The following is a 16243-nucleotide window of genomic DNA, read 5'->3' on the forward strand; positions in this document are numbered from 1 at the left end:
CAGACCACTTCAGCTTAATGAAGTGGTCTGGGTGCCAGGTCCCTCTAGCATTAACCCTTTTTTTTCAGAGAACCTGCTATGTTTATAATAGGGTTAATCCAGCCTCCAAATCCTCTAGTTGTTGTCTCATTGACAGCCGCTAGAGGCGCTTGCGTGATTCTCACTGTGAAAATCACAGTGAGAGCATGCAAGCGTCCATAGGAAAGCATTGTAATGCATGCGCATTCGGCCGAAAGGGAGGATCGGAGGCGGAGAGGAGGAGGAGAGCTCCCCGTCCTACGCTGGAATAAAGGTAAGTTTTAACCCTTTCCTCATCCCAGAGCCCGGTGGGAGGGAGGGGGTCCCTGAGGGTGGTTGCTGTTCGGCACAACTTTTCCTGTGTGGACAGTAAATGTCATTAACCACATTTTTATAAGCGGATGAATACGTGACAAATTGGTGCCAGACTGAAGAAGGCTTATAGAATTTGCAACAGGGTTAGGGATGGCCTAGGGCAATGGTAGGCAGCCTTCATCACTCAACAGGGCAGATCCTGGTCAGGTGCATGGGATGCACAGCGCCCAGGTGCTCTGTAGCTACAGGCACATCACAACATTATTATTATTACTGTTATTATGTTATTATTTATATAGCACCAACAAATTCTGCAGCGTTTTCCAATGGGTGGAAGAATAAACATGTAGTTGTAACAAGACAAATTGGACGCACAGGAACAGAAGGGTTGAGGGCCCTGCACAATGAGCTTTCGTGCTAGAGGGCGTGGGGTAAAGTGACACCAGGGCCGGTCTTAGGGGTGTGCGAGATGTGCGGCCGCACAGAACACCATGGGAGCAGGGGGTGCCATGCGGCCGACACAGCTCACACATGGCCGACTGTGATTATAAAAAAATTATAAATATTGTGGTGGGGTGGAGCTTACTGAGCAGCGGAGGCGGGGCTAAACAGATGACAGGGCAGAGCTAAAAGTGCAGGGTAACTGCTAGAGGGGAAGCAGGAAGAAGTCCCTGCTTCCCCAACAACCAGTGTACAGGTTTTTGGGGAAGCAGGGACTGCCTCCACTCCTCCATAATGCCTCTACTCCTCCATAATGAACAGAGGTAACTATGTGTGACTGTCTGCCTGTGTGTGTGTAAGACTGCCTGTGTGAGACTGCCTGTATGTGGCTGTCTGTGTGTTTGACTGTCTGCCTGTGTGTGTCTATGTGACTGTTTTCCTCTGTCTGTGTGTGTGACTGTCTGCCTGTGAGTGTGTGTGCGTGTGACTGTCTGCCTGTGTGTGTGTGTGTGTCTGTGTGTATGACTGTGTGTGTGTGTGTGTGACTGTCTGCCTGTGTGTGTGCATTTGGTGGATTTGACAGTGTATATGTATAACTGTGCATCTCTTTGTGGGACTGTGTGCACATAACTCTACAAAAATATACAATGCAAAAGGGTAATAAGCGCTCTCTTCTCAAGGGTGAGCAGCAGTTCACCAACAAGGTGTTCCCTCTACCTTGTGATAAATGGACAGATAAAATAGAAAGGTGAACAGCGCTAAAGATCAGAAATTGTACATACGTTTAGTAGAAATACTGGCCAGCGGAGTAACTTAAAAAAAAAAAAGGAGAAACAAAGATACAAATAATGGTACAGTATGTATGAACGATATAATTCCACAAGAACAAAGGTGTTATATTCACACTCACACTTTGAGGAGCTATATCAGCTCGGTGTTAAGAGCATGGACGGAATAATCCCCGTCTATGTATTTCTTGAGGTTCCGGATCGTTGGTGAGTTTATAGGTGTAAGTATTCGTTATATGAAAAACAAGAGTAAAATACGCCACATGGTCTAGTACGTAAATATAAAATATTGTAGTAAGAGTAGATGATCCTACTTACATATACTAGAGCAACGACCTGCTCTAGTTTGGAGAATTTCAGGTGGAATAATCCCCACCTCGGGATATAGTGGACCCAGGTATAGCAGCAAAGCAGTATTAAATAGGAAGGAGGACAAAAAAAAAAATGACTGGATGGTATAAAAATTATATATACTTTAATACAATAAGTAAAAAGTGAATAATACACTATAAAACCAGTCCTGTATAAAAGTCCAGAATTCTTCCTCACTTGACGCGTTTCGCCGAAGCTTTCTCAACAGTGAATGTCGTTGCTCTAGTATATGTAAGTAGGATCATCTACTCTTACTACAATATTTTATATTTACGTACTAGACCATGTGGCGTATTTTACTCTTGTTTTTCATATAACGAATACTTACACCTATAAACTCACCAACGATCCGGAACCTCAAGAAATCCATAGACTGGGATTATTCCGTACAAGCTCTTAACACCGAGCTGATATAGCTCCTCAAAGTGTGAGTGTGAATATAACACCTTTGTTCTTGTGGAATTATATCGTTCATACATACTGTACCATTATTTGTATCTTTGTTTCTCCTTTTTTTTTTTTAAGTTACTCCGCTGGCCAGTATTTCTACTAAACGTATGTACAATTTCTGATCTTTAGCGCTGTTCACCTTTCTATTTTATCTACAAAAATATACACCTGCATTCACACATAGGCCTAAATGCATATTTTTATCACAGCGAATAAACCCAGCACAAATATCACATACAACCAATACACGCATATCACACACAGTTAATACACCCATTACAAATATCACACACAGCCAACATATAGCATACATATCACACACAGTCATCACACGTATCACATACACAGACAACACAAACATTACATCATATTATAATGAGATGTATTACAGTGGAGCTCTGGTATATACAATGCACATTACTCTGTGTTTTATAATTAGGGAGCTTGGTGATACACTAATAGACACATTAGTTCGAGTCATTGGCGGATCCAGGGGGTGGGCAACGGGGCAATTGCTCCCCCCCTGAGAAAATAGTGAGACCGAAACTCTCCCCTGCCGGCCCATGCAGGGCTGGTGCTATCCAAGCACCAGCCCTGCTGTTTGCCTTCACAGACATCTCCCTTCCCGGCCCACACAGGCCCATACTGGGCGGCTGGCAGGGGAGGGAGAGAACCCGGGGAAGCTCTTACCTGCAGCTCTGCCGGGTTCTCCTCCCTCGAGCACGGAGCATTGCCGCGGTTACCATGGCAACGCTCCGTTCTTGTGAGAGTGAACTCTAGCCTGAGTTGCAGGTTAGAGTTCACTCTCACCACTAGAACCACCAGGGATGGAAATAAAGCAATGTCTCACCCTCCCTCAGCAAAGGTAAGACGGGAGGGGGGACATTAACTATATTTATTTAATTATTTAATAATACAAATAAAAAATAAATCTTTAATCTGCCCCCCTTCCCCTCACACAAACTACAACCCCATACACTGCACCACACACAAATATACAGCCCCCTCTTACACACACAGCCCCCCTACACACACACAGCCCCCCTACACACACACAGCCCCCCTACACACACACAGCCCCCCCTTACACACACAGCCCCCCCTTACACACACAGCCCCCCCTTACACACACAGCCCCCCTTACACACACAGTCACCCATAAACACACTGCCACCCATAAACACACTGCCCCCCAATACACGCTCTGCCCCCTTACACACGCAGCCCCCCTTACACACGCAGCCCCCCCTACACACACAGCCCCCCTACACACACAGCCCCCCTACACACACAGCCCCCCTACACACACAGCCCCCCTACACACACAGCCCCCCTACACACACACAGCCCCCCTACACACACACAGCCCCCCTACACACACACAGCCCCCCTACACACACACAGCCCCCCTACACACACACAGCCCCCCTACACACACAGCCCCCTTACACACACACAGCCCCCCTTACACACACACAGCCCCCCTTACACACACACACACAGCCCCCCTTACACACACAGCCCCCCTTACACACACAGCCCCCCTTACACACACAGCCCCCCTTACACACACACAGCCCCCCTTACACACACACAGCCCCCCTTACACACACACAGCCCCCCTTACACACACACAGCCCCCCTTACACACACACAGCCCCCCTTACACACACACAGCCCCCCTTACACACACACAGCCCCCCTTACACACACACAGCCCCCCTTACACACACACAGCCCCCCCTTACACACACAGCCCCCCCTTACACACACAGCCCCCCCTTACACACACAGCCCCCCCTTACACACACAGCCCCCCCTTACACACACAGCCCCCCCTTACACACACAGCCCCCCCTTACACACACAGCCCCCCTTACACACACAGCCCCCCCTTACACACACAGCCCCCCTTACACACACAGCCCCCCCTTACACACACAGCCCCCCCTTACACACACAGCCCCCCCTTACACACACAGCCCCCCCTTACACACACAGCCCCCCCTTACACACAGCCCCCCCTTACACACAGCCCCCCCTTACACACAGCCCCCCCTTACACACAGCCCCCCCTTACACACACAGCCCCCCCTTACACACACAGCCCCCCCTTACACACACAGCCCCCCCTTACACACACAGCCCCCCCTTACACACACAGCCCCCCCTTACACACACAGCCCCCCCTTACACACACTGCCACCCATAAACACACTGCCCCCCAATACACGCTCTGCCCCCTTACACACGCTCTGCCCCCTTACACACGCTCTGCCCCCTTACACACGCTCTGCCCCCTTACACACGCTCTGCCCCCTTACACACGCTCTGCCCCCTTACACACGCAGCCCCCCTTACACACGCAGCCCCCCTTACACACGCAGCCCCCCTTACACACTGTAGCGGAGAGCTGATTTCCCACAGCTTAACTCCACCAATATATTAAGAGGATGTAGGAACAAGTAACAAATCCAAGAGAATATCCAGCACAATCAGCAATAAAATCCAATAGTATCCCATCACCTTTCCCAATCACTGGACGACACACAGTATCAGGAGTAGAACTAACTTTTAATAGCAACATTCCTGCTTTTATGAGATTCTCCCATGCAAGGGAGGGGTTCAACACAATTAGTAAAGATGTCCCAGAAGTCAAGGTATTTGGGAGGGAGAGCAAAAGTCCAGCTTCCAAATAACGCTAAACTAAGGGTGTGCCCATATAAGAGGATAATAGTTTAGCTCCCCTGGTGTAAAAAGCAAAATAAATAAATCTTTAATCGAAAAGTAAACAAAGTAATCGTGAAGAGAATGTAAAAAATACACTGGGTTGGAGTTTAAAGGTGAGGTCTAGCTTGTTAGACTTCAATGTCAGTATAGAAGGCAGCAGAATAAATACAGTATAAATATCACTGTGGAAGATACTGTGATACTGTATACCTATTGACTTGTGAATGTAATAAAAAATATGTAGGCAAAACATTCCGCCCTCTCCAGAAACGTATACAGGAACATATTAGATCATGCAAATATTCAACTGAAAATCCCATCTCAAGACACCTCCGCGAATACCACAATAGCGACCCCAAGGGGTTACGCTTCTGTGGCTTGGAATTGGTCAAAAAGAACCCTAGGCGAGGAGACTATGATAAATTCCTCAGACAAAGGGAATGTTTTTGGATTTACCAACTTAAGACCTTGAGTCCAAAAGGTCTCAATGAAGGATTTTCTTTTTCTCCTTTCCTATAACCATTTCGACCCATATATATATAGTCATCTCACCCTGTCTGATAACTATTTGATATATGTATATTTCTATTTTTAAGCAGTATCAACATTTGGTAATGTCTTTATACACTTTAAAACTCCTCATGGTTTCAAATATAAATGACTTAAAAAAGTGTGAATTTTATTTGCAACCATATACTTACCTAGGTACAGATATTGTATCATTCCAGTTCGAATATGTATTTATTTATTAGTTTTCATATTATACTTCTTAATCAGAAATGATATCAATAGAGAAGGGTTTGCTCTCCAAAATCAATATACTATCTGTCTGTATATGTAATGATTTAGGGAACATTGTCCCTGACGTTTACTGATTATACATATTCTTTACGGCTGACAACCCTGCCGGCTCGAGCAATCCTCGGCCCCTCCCCCTCCCGTGACGTGACGCTACACGATTGGCCAATGACGTCACGGGAGAGGCGGGCACTATTCCCTTTAAAAATCTCGGCGGTCACGGAATCTCCTTACCGCTCTTGACAAAGGCACCACATAGCGCTGAAACGCGCGTCGAGTAGGACGATAGGCTTAGGCTGATACTTCAATACCATTTGAGTAGGACTCTAGACTTAGGTTTATTTTTTAATAACACTGTGGGTGTCTGGCTTGTCTGTCTGGGAGACGTCTTTTGCTGCTTAGGAGGCAGGGGAACCCCTTTTTTGGACCCATCTACTAGGTTAGCTATCTTTAATATAGCAGTAATATATTCACTCTTTGTAGAAAAAAAGGAAGAAAAAAACCCAAAAAGGGATGTCTTATATAAAGACCGCCCAGAGGGTAAATACCCAGTCCAATCTCAACAGTAGTATAGTTGCCAAAAAAATAAAAAAGCCTTTATTGAAATCTATTAAAAACCTGGGTTATCAGTGATGGACAGAATAATATAGGGAGAAATATGTATGGTAGGAACAGGGCTAGTCAGGAGCCTAATAGCCAAAAGGAACCCTCACAAAAAACGGAGAGGGGATAGAAGGCAATATGTACCCCCATACATAACTCAGGTAACAAAGCAGTAGGAGAGAACAGGGAAAGGGAGAAACACACACTCCCAACCAAACAGTAGTGCTATGCTAATACCCTATCTCCTATAAAACACCTTCATGGGTGTTCTAATCTAAATGCTGTCATAACATCTGAATCCCCAGGTTACACACACGCTAGAAAAACATAAATGAAAAAGGTGCTCAGAGCAAAGTGCTCAAAGAGTATTAAAAACACAGAAGAACCCGACGTACGTTTCGGCGTGACCACACGCCGTCCTCAGGGGTATCAGCAGTGAGCAGAAACTGTCCGGGTGGTAAATTTATACCTTAAGCTCATAAGCTTTATTGTAATCACCTGTGATTGTGTCTAAGCTGCTCTGGTCCTCCTGCGAATGGGGCTGTGGGGGTGTGGTGTAACACACCATAGTGTCAGCCCACATTTCTATGTCAGAGGTGGCCAGAACAGAAAGCTGAACACAATCAGGTGGAAGGAAATTAACCCTTTGAGTGCCCCGCCCGGAACAGATATAAATGGATACTTACTATGTCTAAAGTGCAGTATCCATAGCTTAACAATTAACCCTTGGAATGTCCAAATTGTGTCATATAGGTCAAGTATGTGGATTGATTCTTATGGCTGTATTGTGTAGCTATTAGTACAATTAAAGAAACAACTTATAACCGTTGTAAACCAGTAAGGGATAAGTGCAATGGCTATATGGGCAATCATACACAGAAGCCGACAATTATTTTTGTTTTTGCCACTGTAAATAGTAACCCATTAGTTTTGCAAACACAAAAGACCCCTAAACTCTTAGACCTATAATACAAGTAAAGTGAATGGACATATGAACACCAAATATTAATAGAAATAAATAAAGAATATGTACATATATACAGGCATAACTTAAGATACCATTTATTATCAGAATTATTGCAGTACTTTAAATAAACGGGGAATATGAAAACCCTTCATTTAACCCCAGGGGAGATAGCGTTTTGAGATGGTAAATCCAAAACGCCTCTCTTTGTCTTAGTTTTAGGTCCCAGTTTCCTTTCCTAGGAGGCTGTGGTACATGTTCAAGACCCATGAACCGGATGCCTGCCGAGGAGTGATTGTGATGTAGATGTAAATGCCTTGAGACGGGTGTTTCCAAACGTCTCTTGACAGAATTTACATGTTCACGTATCCTTAGCCTAAAATGGCGAAAAGTCTTGCCTACATATTTTATCCCTTACTGGTTTACAACGGTTATAAGTTGTTTCTTTAATTGTATTATCCCTTACTGGTTTACAACGGTTATAAGTTGTTTCTTTAATTGTATTATCCCTTACTGGTTTACAACGGTTATAAGTTGTTTCTTTAATTGTACTAATAGCTACACAATACAGCCATAAGAATCAATCCACATACTTGACCTATATGACACAATTTGGACATTCCAAGGGTTAATTGTTAAGCTATGGATACTGCACTTTAGACATAGTAAGTATCCATTTATATCTGTTCCGGGCGGGGCACTCAAAGGGTTAATTTCCTTCCACCTGATTGTGTTCAGCTTTCTGTTCTGGCCACCTCTGACATAGAAATGTGGGCTGACACTATGGTGTGTTACACCACACCCCCACAGCCCCATTCGCAGGAGGACCAGAGCAGCTTAGACACAATCACAGGTGATTACAATAAAGCTTATGAGCTTAAGGTATAAATTTACCACCCGGACAGTTTCTGCTCACTGCTGATACCCCTGAGGATGGCGTGTGGTCACGCCGAAACGTACGTCGGGTTCTTCTGTGTTTTTAATACTCTTTGAGCACTTTGCTCTGAGAACCTTTTTCATTTATGTTTTTCTAGCGTGTGTGTAACCTGGGGATTCAGATGTTATGACAGCATTTAGATTAGAACACCCATGAAGGTGTTTTATAGGAGATAGGGTATTAGCATAGCACTACTGTTTGGTTGGGAGTGTGTGTTTCTCCCTTTCCCTGTTCTCTCCTACTGCTTTGTTACCTGAGTTATGTATGGGGGTACATATTGCCTTCTATCCCCTCTGTTTTTTGTGAGGGTTCCTTTTGGCTATTAGGCTCCTGACTAGCCCTGTTCCTACCATACATATTTCTCCCTATATTATTCTGTCCATCACTGATAACCCAGGTTTTTAATAGATTTCAATAAAGGCTTTTTTATTTTTTTGGCAACTATACTACTGTTGAGATTGGACTGGGTATTTACCCTCTGGGCGGTCTTTATATAAGACATCCCTTTTTGGGTTTTTTTCTTCCTTTTTTCTACAATTTCCAGGGTTACCCCCTTTTAACCAGTCCAGGTGACCTCTATACTCTGGAGGCTCGGCAGTGGGATACGGGAGTGTCTTTTCCTCCCCCCCCCCACTTTCCAGCCTTTTGAGTTTCCTTTTTCTTGTTATATTCACTCTTTGTACCTCTTCTAATTAATTGCTTATTACTACTGCAACATTGTATCCCTACTTAGACTATTATTATCAGGATACCAGGATATTGTAAGCAACGGACTAGAGAGCAATACATTTACTTTTTGTTGCAACTTTATCTGTAATTCTCTTTCCATAAGCCCTTATGATTTGGGCTTTGGAGCTGTCTACTACCTATGCGAATTGAGACATTTGGGTATCTATACACAAGGGGGATAATCAAGACTAAGATTTAACTTAGATACACTCTTTCACCCCATGTATTATACTATGATCCCAATCACTCTCACCAGTGCAATCAGTACTTTTTTACAGCATTTGAGAATTATTCACTAATTAGGATTAAGTCCTGACTCAGACTCCAGGAAAGGACACTCTGTCAATTGTGTACTCTTCCCAGAATAGCTGGTCTGAACTTCCTATGCAGGCACTCCTTTACTATATGCCTTACTGAGAAGCTAACCTTTAGGTGGATGCACGGTCCCATTACCTCACAGTATCTTCCACAGTGATATTTATACTGTATTTATTCTGCTGCCTTCTATACTGACATTGAAGTCTAACAAGCTAGACCTCACCTTTAGACTCCAACCCAGTGTATTTTATACATTCTCTTCACGATTACTTTGTTTACTTTTCGATTAAAGATTTATTTATTTTGCTTTTTACACCAGGGGAGCTTAACTATTATCCTCTTATATGGGCACACCCTTAGTTTAGCGTTATTTGGAAGCTGGACTTTTGCTCTCCCTCCCAAATACCTTGACTTCTGGGACTTCTTTACTATTTACTGCTCTGGGTTATGCCCATTATTTGTTGCCCATTTAGTCCTTCGCTTGACTCCAGGGCTAGATGTATCTAACTCTGTAGTCATTTTTCTCTCTTTAAAGTTCACCACAATTAGTACATTATCCAATGCCAGCGACGTTACCTCCCACACATCTCCTCCCCTTAGATTAGTCTTTAATACAATTATACACAGCACATTTTTCCCCCACTGTTCAGACGCAGGGCCGGACTGGCCCACCGGGATACCGGGAAATTTCCCGGTGGGCCGCGGCACCTGGGGGACTGAAGAGAGAGAGGGAGCCCTGCTCTCTATATTGTAATAATATCGCGCCCGCCGGCCGCATGTGGGTGCCGCCAGGTGGCCGGTCCGGCGGCACACTCTGAGGTGATTACTCACCTTGCGGCCGGCGGCCCCATCTCCTGTGCTGACAGCTATGCTGCTGTCAGTATCAGTGAGTGTGCCGGGCGGCCGCCTTAGCGATCCAGCAGCACACTCACTGATACTGACAGCAGCATAGCTGTCAGCACAGGAGGACTGAGGGAGGGGGCGGAGCTAACTACCATGCTCCCTCGCGTTTCCCATGATTCCCAGTATCTACACATCATAGAGTAGCGATTACTCTATGATGTGTAGATGCTGGGAATTATGGGAACCGCAAGGGAACATGGTAGTTAACTCCGCCCCCTCCCTCAGTCCTCCTGTAACAGCAGGTACACAGAAAAAGAGGGGAAGGGGGGGACAAAAAGAGGGGAAGGGGACACAAATAGAGGGGAAGGGGACACAAATAGAGGGGTAATAGAAGCACAGGGGAAAGGGGGGACACAGAGACAGAGGGGTAATAGAAACACAGGGGATGGGGGGGCAAAGAGATGGGGTAATAGAGAGACACCAGGGAAGGGGGGGGGCAAAGAGACAGAGGGTAATAGAGAGACAGGGGATGGGGGGGATAAAGAGAGGGGTAATAGAGAGACACCACGGAAGGGGGGGGAAGAGACAGAGAGGTAATAGAGAGACATAGGGGTTGGGGGGCAAAGAGATGGGTAATAGAGAGTCACAGGAGAAGGGGGGACAAAAAGACAGGTGGGGTAATAGAGAGATACCAGGGAAGGGGGGGACACAGAGACAGGTGGGGTAATAGAGAGACACCAGGGAAGGGGGGACAAAGAGACAGATGGGTTATTGAGAGACACAGGGGTTGGGGGTACAAAGAGACAGAGGGGTAAGAGAGACACACAGGGAGGAGAGGGGGAAGAGAGACACAGAAGGTTTGTTGGCTGGGGCTAAGAACAACACAAAAGGGGCTGGGGGAAAGAGAAATACAGAGGCTGGAGAAGGGTAAAAAGAAACACACAGGGACTGGGATGAAGTAAAAAATGCAGAAGGGTCGCTGTAAGAGAAAAAAAGGAGACAATTGGAGACAAGATACACTAAACGAGGTAAAGGTAATAGAAATAAATTGATGTGATCCTGACAGTAATACACACATATATATATATATATTGATGTGTGTATTAGTAACATATAATTATGCCTATAATATTTACACATATAGTAATACACATTAATATATGCATAATACACACATAAATGTCATATATAAATATATATATATATAATGTATATGTAATGAGCACGTATTGGCCCAGTCTTGTTGCTAGTTGCATACTCATGCACCATCACATATTCAAAGTGAAGAGCGCACCCATAGAACTTCAAAATAAACAAGCTAACTTCATTTTTGTTTAGTTGTGCAACTGCAGACATTCAGCATTTCAGTATCATTACTAAAATGTCCTTAATAGGCCAAGTAGTTGTACTGAAACATTGATTACATGCAAATGTACATCTACTTAAAATAAAGGTGCTCTTTTGTTTATTTTGAAGCCCTATCTTTCGTTGGAGTAAGAGTTTTCAATTTCAAGTTATTTTTTCACCCTCTATATCAGCACACTATGCTGGCGCGACGCATTATTAGGCTGGTATAGAATTTTTTTCCAGGGCTACTTTTAGTTCCCAGTCCGGCCCTGTTCAGACGTACCCCAAATCGGTGGAATATGCCCGTACATATGGTACCCCTGGTAGCCCTGATCTGGGTGAGAAACATATCCAAAAATCACCCAGATAAGACCAGGGGTTCGGGAGTTATGGGAAGGTAAAGTTTTGACCGACCGCATGGGCAAAGTAGCCAAAAATAGTTCCATGAAATCTGGCGGTCGGTCTCCCTTCGTGACCCAAAAGTCCCGAATTGATGTAACATCCATAGTACATTCGGTAACCGGATGAATCCCCTAGTTCGTGGGATTCATCCTACCGAACCCCGGGCTGTTCATGGGTTTCCATCTGTGCCTTCTGAAGCCCTGGATGTCTTAGCGGTGTTTGGCTAGTCGAGTGTCCGTTTTCAGTTCCAGACACTCAACGACTAAACACCGCTGTTCGCGGATTTAAGATGGTGGCCACCACGTGTTCGACTGACGAAATGGCGGCGGATTCGTGCGCACAAGGGAATGAAACACAAGCAGGGAGGTAAATTATCCATTATACACATCAGGGTGGTCCGGTTCATTCGGTACTTTGTTCGTATGGTGAATTTTAGTGATTCACATGTCAGCTGTTATTCCCATACCGAACAAAGTATGTCCATACCTAGTTACTTAGAGTATTGTGTACTCCAGGCACAGGAAAATGTCCGCAGGGCCAACATTCAATAAAAGGAATAGTGTAACGGACCGTTTTGCTCACCAGAGGTTAAAAACTGTTTAGGCGATATTCCCCTTTCAGATAGACAAGCAGCTACTGTAAGCACCAATCTCCCGAACTGAAAACAGATGAACCCTGGAAATATCTGAACAGGAAAACCATACGAAAAGGTTACACTCCTGGCATTCAGCATACAATCCAATTCCCCCAATAACGAGACGACACTTTGTTTTGAGGGTTAAGCAGAATCTGGTTTACTGGGGCTAACTGCCCGGCTTTTATGCAGGTCTCCCACCTGGTGGACACTCCCCTAGGGGACCAGATGGGAGACTGGGACACAAAGGATACAAGAACCAATCACAGACTTACACATTTCACCAATCCCACAATGCATTACAAACCCTCCTCTCTGCCCTGGAGATAATTGGGCCGGCCGAGGAGACCTAAAGCGCATGCACATTACGTCTCCCCATAGGAAAGCATTGAAAAATAGTTTCAATGCTTTCCTATGGGGAAATGAGTGACGCTGGAGGTCCTCACACAGCGTGAGGACGTCCAGCGACGCTCTAGCACAGGTTTCCTGTGCTATGAAGGAGGAAGTGACCTCTAGTGGCTGTCTAGTTGACAGCCACTAGAGGTGGAGTTAACCCTGCAAGGTAATTATTGCAGTTTATAGAAAACTGCAATAATTACACTTGCAGGGTTAGGAGTAGCGGGAGTTGGCACCCAGACCACTCCAAAAGGCAGAAGTGGTCTGGGTGCCTGGAGTGTCCCTTTAAGTGTCTGTTTTCAGTTCCATAGTTTGGGCGCTGAACACCGCTGGCCGTTCAGGAGCTAAAATGGCCACTGCCACGTGTTCGGCAAATGAACAAAGGCCACTTGACGGCACACTCCAGTTCCCAGGTGGTCCCTAGGTCGGTACTTTGTTCGGTAGATTGAATCTACCGAACACCCCGGCAGAAAGGCATGAATAATCCTTTCTGCAGGGAAAATAAAGGTTTGAACTGCAGGGCCATAGTCTAAAGGGAGCAGGCGAGCAACCAGGCTTCTCCAGTGCACAGTGGCGAGGTTGGTTTCGCCACACTTCTCCCCTTTACCATCCAGACTAACAGGGTATCTGACCTCCTGTCGGTCTTTCCCTGGTTAGTCCAGCAACCCACCCACAGAACACAATCAGCAGTACAGCCCACCCACAATAAAGAGTCACTGCACCTGGGTAAACGTGCCGCCAGTCTTTGTTCAGGGGTTCCATCACGGCTTTGTGGGTTACGGGTACTTCGGATCTGTGGGTTGCTGAGGGGGCAGAGACCAGCGGTACTCTGCCCTGATGTCAGCGCTTCAGCTGGAGTAGGCTGGTTGGAGCCCAGCTGTGAAGAGGAGTTAGTAGGCTCCTCTCTCTGGACCCAGTACTGCTGCTGGAGGGCACGACAGGCGGTCTCCCCTTTGGATGAACCTCCCTGCTGCCGGGGGACAGGGCCGACCGTCCCTAGCCCCTGTGAGGCATGTGCAGAGACCACTGTCCCCTCTGCACAGGTGTGGGGCTTATCATCTCCCCTTGGTGGGCTAGGCTGCCGCTGGGGAGAGGGGGTCATCTCTCTTACCCACTTTTTGTCGCTGGGGAGAGGGAATGACAAGCTCCTCTCCCTGACTCTCTCTCTGCTGGTGGAGGGGGGGACCGACTGTCTCCCCTTTTAATATTTTGTCCCGTGGCTGGGGTGTAAGACCGACGGTCTCTGCTCCCTGCAGGACACTCTGCCGCTGGGGAGGAAGGACGGCACCTTCGGCTCCCTGGGATACACACTGCCGCTGGGGAGAAAGGACGGCACCTTCGGCTATCCTTTTGTGGGATTGCCAAATTTAAGGATACCACATTAGGGAGCTATTGACTAAACAACTGAAAGAGCAAAATTAAGAAAATAAGTCCTTGTCTTAATATTTCTCTTACAGTTGTGTAGTAGAAAGCTTCATTTTCTATTCTTATCAAAACAAATGGATTATAAACAAATGGATCTAGAATTTGATTAATTATGGATCCATTAGGTTTGCAGTGATTCGGAAATTAATGCAATTCTAAATTGCAAAATGGGTCGTAATTTGGATTAAATTTGATTTTTTTTATTTTGCAACAACTTGCAGAAGTCTGGTATTTACTATATATTTTAAGCCAGCTTACCTTTTCAACATTGTTGTTTCTCACAGCCTTTGCATGCAGGTTTTGTGTGCTAGTGGAGCTTCCTAGAAGTTAATCACAGACACGATCAGGATAATACCCTAAACCATTGTTTCCAAAACTAGTGCTCAAGACCCACCAACAGTCCATGTTTTGTCAATATCTCCATTGGAATGAAACGGGGAAATATCCTGGACTGTTTTTGGACCATGAGGATTGGTATGGGAACCACTGTCCTAAACAACTATATCAGGTCACATCTTGTTAATAGTCTAAATTCTCCTTCACTAGAAGCAGTTTTGGTTTACATTTCATACCCCAGCATTCTCATTTCCCACTATTCTGCATTCAACAATAGTTAAATCTCTTTTGTTTCTGTTTCCATGAAAATAAAAATAATTTTTAATCAAATCTTTCAGCACAGTGTGTTCACTTTAAACGTTATCAAACACAATTCTTCTGCAGGATCAATTTAAAAAAGTATGAGATAAGAAAGTCTAACTTAAAGGTACACTATAGGGTCAGAAACACTTGTATTCAAGTCTGCATGCTGCCTCTGCCCCTGATCTGCCTGCTTGGCTGACACATCAGAAGTGGTGGTCTGAGCCAATCACAATGCTTCTGTGATAGACAGCTTCCCCATAGGATTGGCTGAGACTGTCAAGGAGGCAGATCATGGGCAGAGCCAGCACAGTGTGCAGCACGGCCCCAGGAAACACTGCTAGTAGCCACCTGAAAAGTGGCCAGTGGAGTTATCACTGTGCTGTAATGTAAACACTGCATTTTCTCTGAAAAGACTGTGTTTTCTGCAAAAAGTCTGAAGGGAATGATTCTACTCACCAGAACAAGTACAATAAGCTGTAGTTTTTCTGGTGGCTACAGTGTCCCTTTAAGAATACTGTGCAATAACGGAAGATAAACTTTTTTTTTTTCCTTCAGCAAGTTGCATGATCTAAACATCAAAACCACTTCATTAAGCTCAAGTTGTTTTGGTGCTTAGAGTGCCCCTTTAATTGATCATGCAGTAGTATGGAAATACTCTTATTTTTTTAAAGTAACACTATAGGATCAGGATCAAAACCTGTATGCCTGACCCTATAGTGTTAAAACTACCTTCTAGCACCCCCTCACTTAACCCCCTATATATAGCAAAGTATGTATTCCAGTCTGCTGTTGCTGGCTCTGCCCCTGATATGCCTGCTTGGCTGACATCATCTGAAGTGATTCTCTGAGCCAATCACAGTGCTTTCCCATAGGATTGGCTGAGACTGTCAAGGAGGCAGATTAGGGACAGAGCCAGCACAAGCCAAACACAACCCTGGCCAATCAGTATCTCCTCATAGAGATGCATTAAATCAATACATCTCTATGAGTAAAAGCCAGCTTCTCCATACAGAGGGTGGAAACAATAAATGGCAGTCACATTGTGCAGCACTGCTTCTGGAAGCACCTCTAATAGCCATCTGAGAAGTGGCAAA

At 45.2% G+C, this 16243-nt stretch overlaps 1 protein-coding gene across 1 annotated transcript in view; it reads right to left on the minus strand.

Annotated features, from left to right (window-relative positions):
* Window positions 1-16243, minus strand: part of LOC134577543 (carcinoembryonic antigen-related cell adhesion molecule 16-like) — a 344602-nt gene that overhangs the window by 36807 nt on the left and 291552 nt on the right. Inside the window, exon 6 of the mRNA XM_063436324.1 lies at window positions 14769-14830. Coding sequence (XP_063292394.1) covers window positions 14769-14830 — 62 coding nt within the window. The remainder of the gene's footprint in view (window positions 1-14768; window positions 14831-16243) is intronic.

The sequence above is a fragment of the Pelobates fuscus genome, chromosome 11, assembly GCF_036172605.1.
Source record: "Pelobates fuscus isolate aPelFus1 chromosome 11, aPelFus1.pri, whole genome shotgun sequence".
Lineage (NCBI taxonomy): Eukaryota > Metazoa > Chordata > Amphibia > Anura > Pelobatidae > Pelobates > Pelobates fuscus.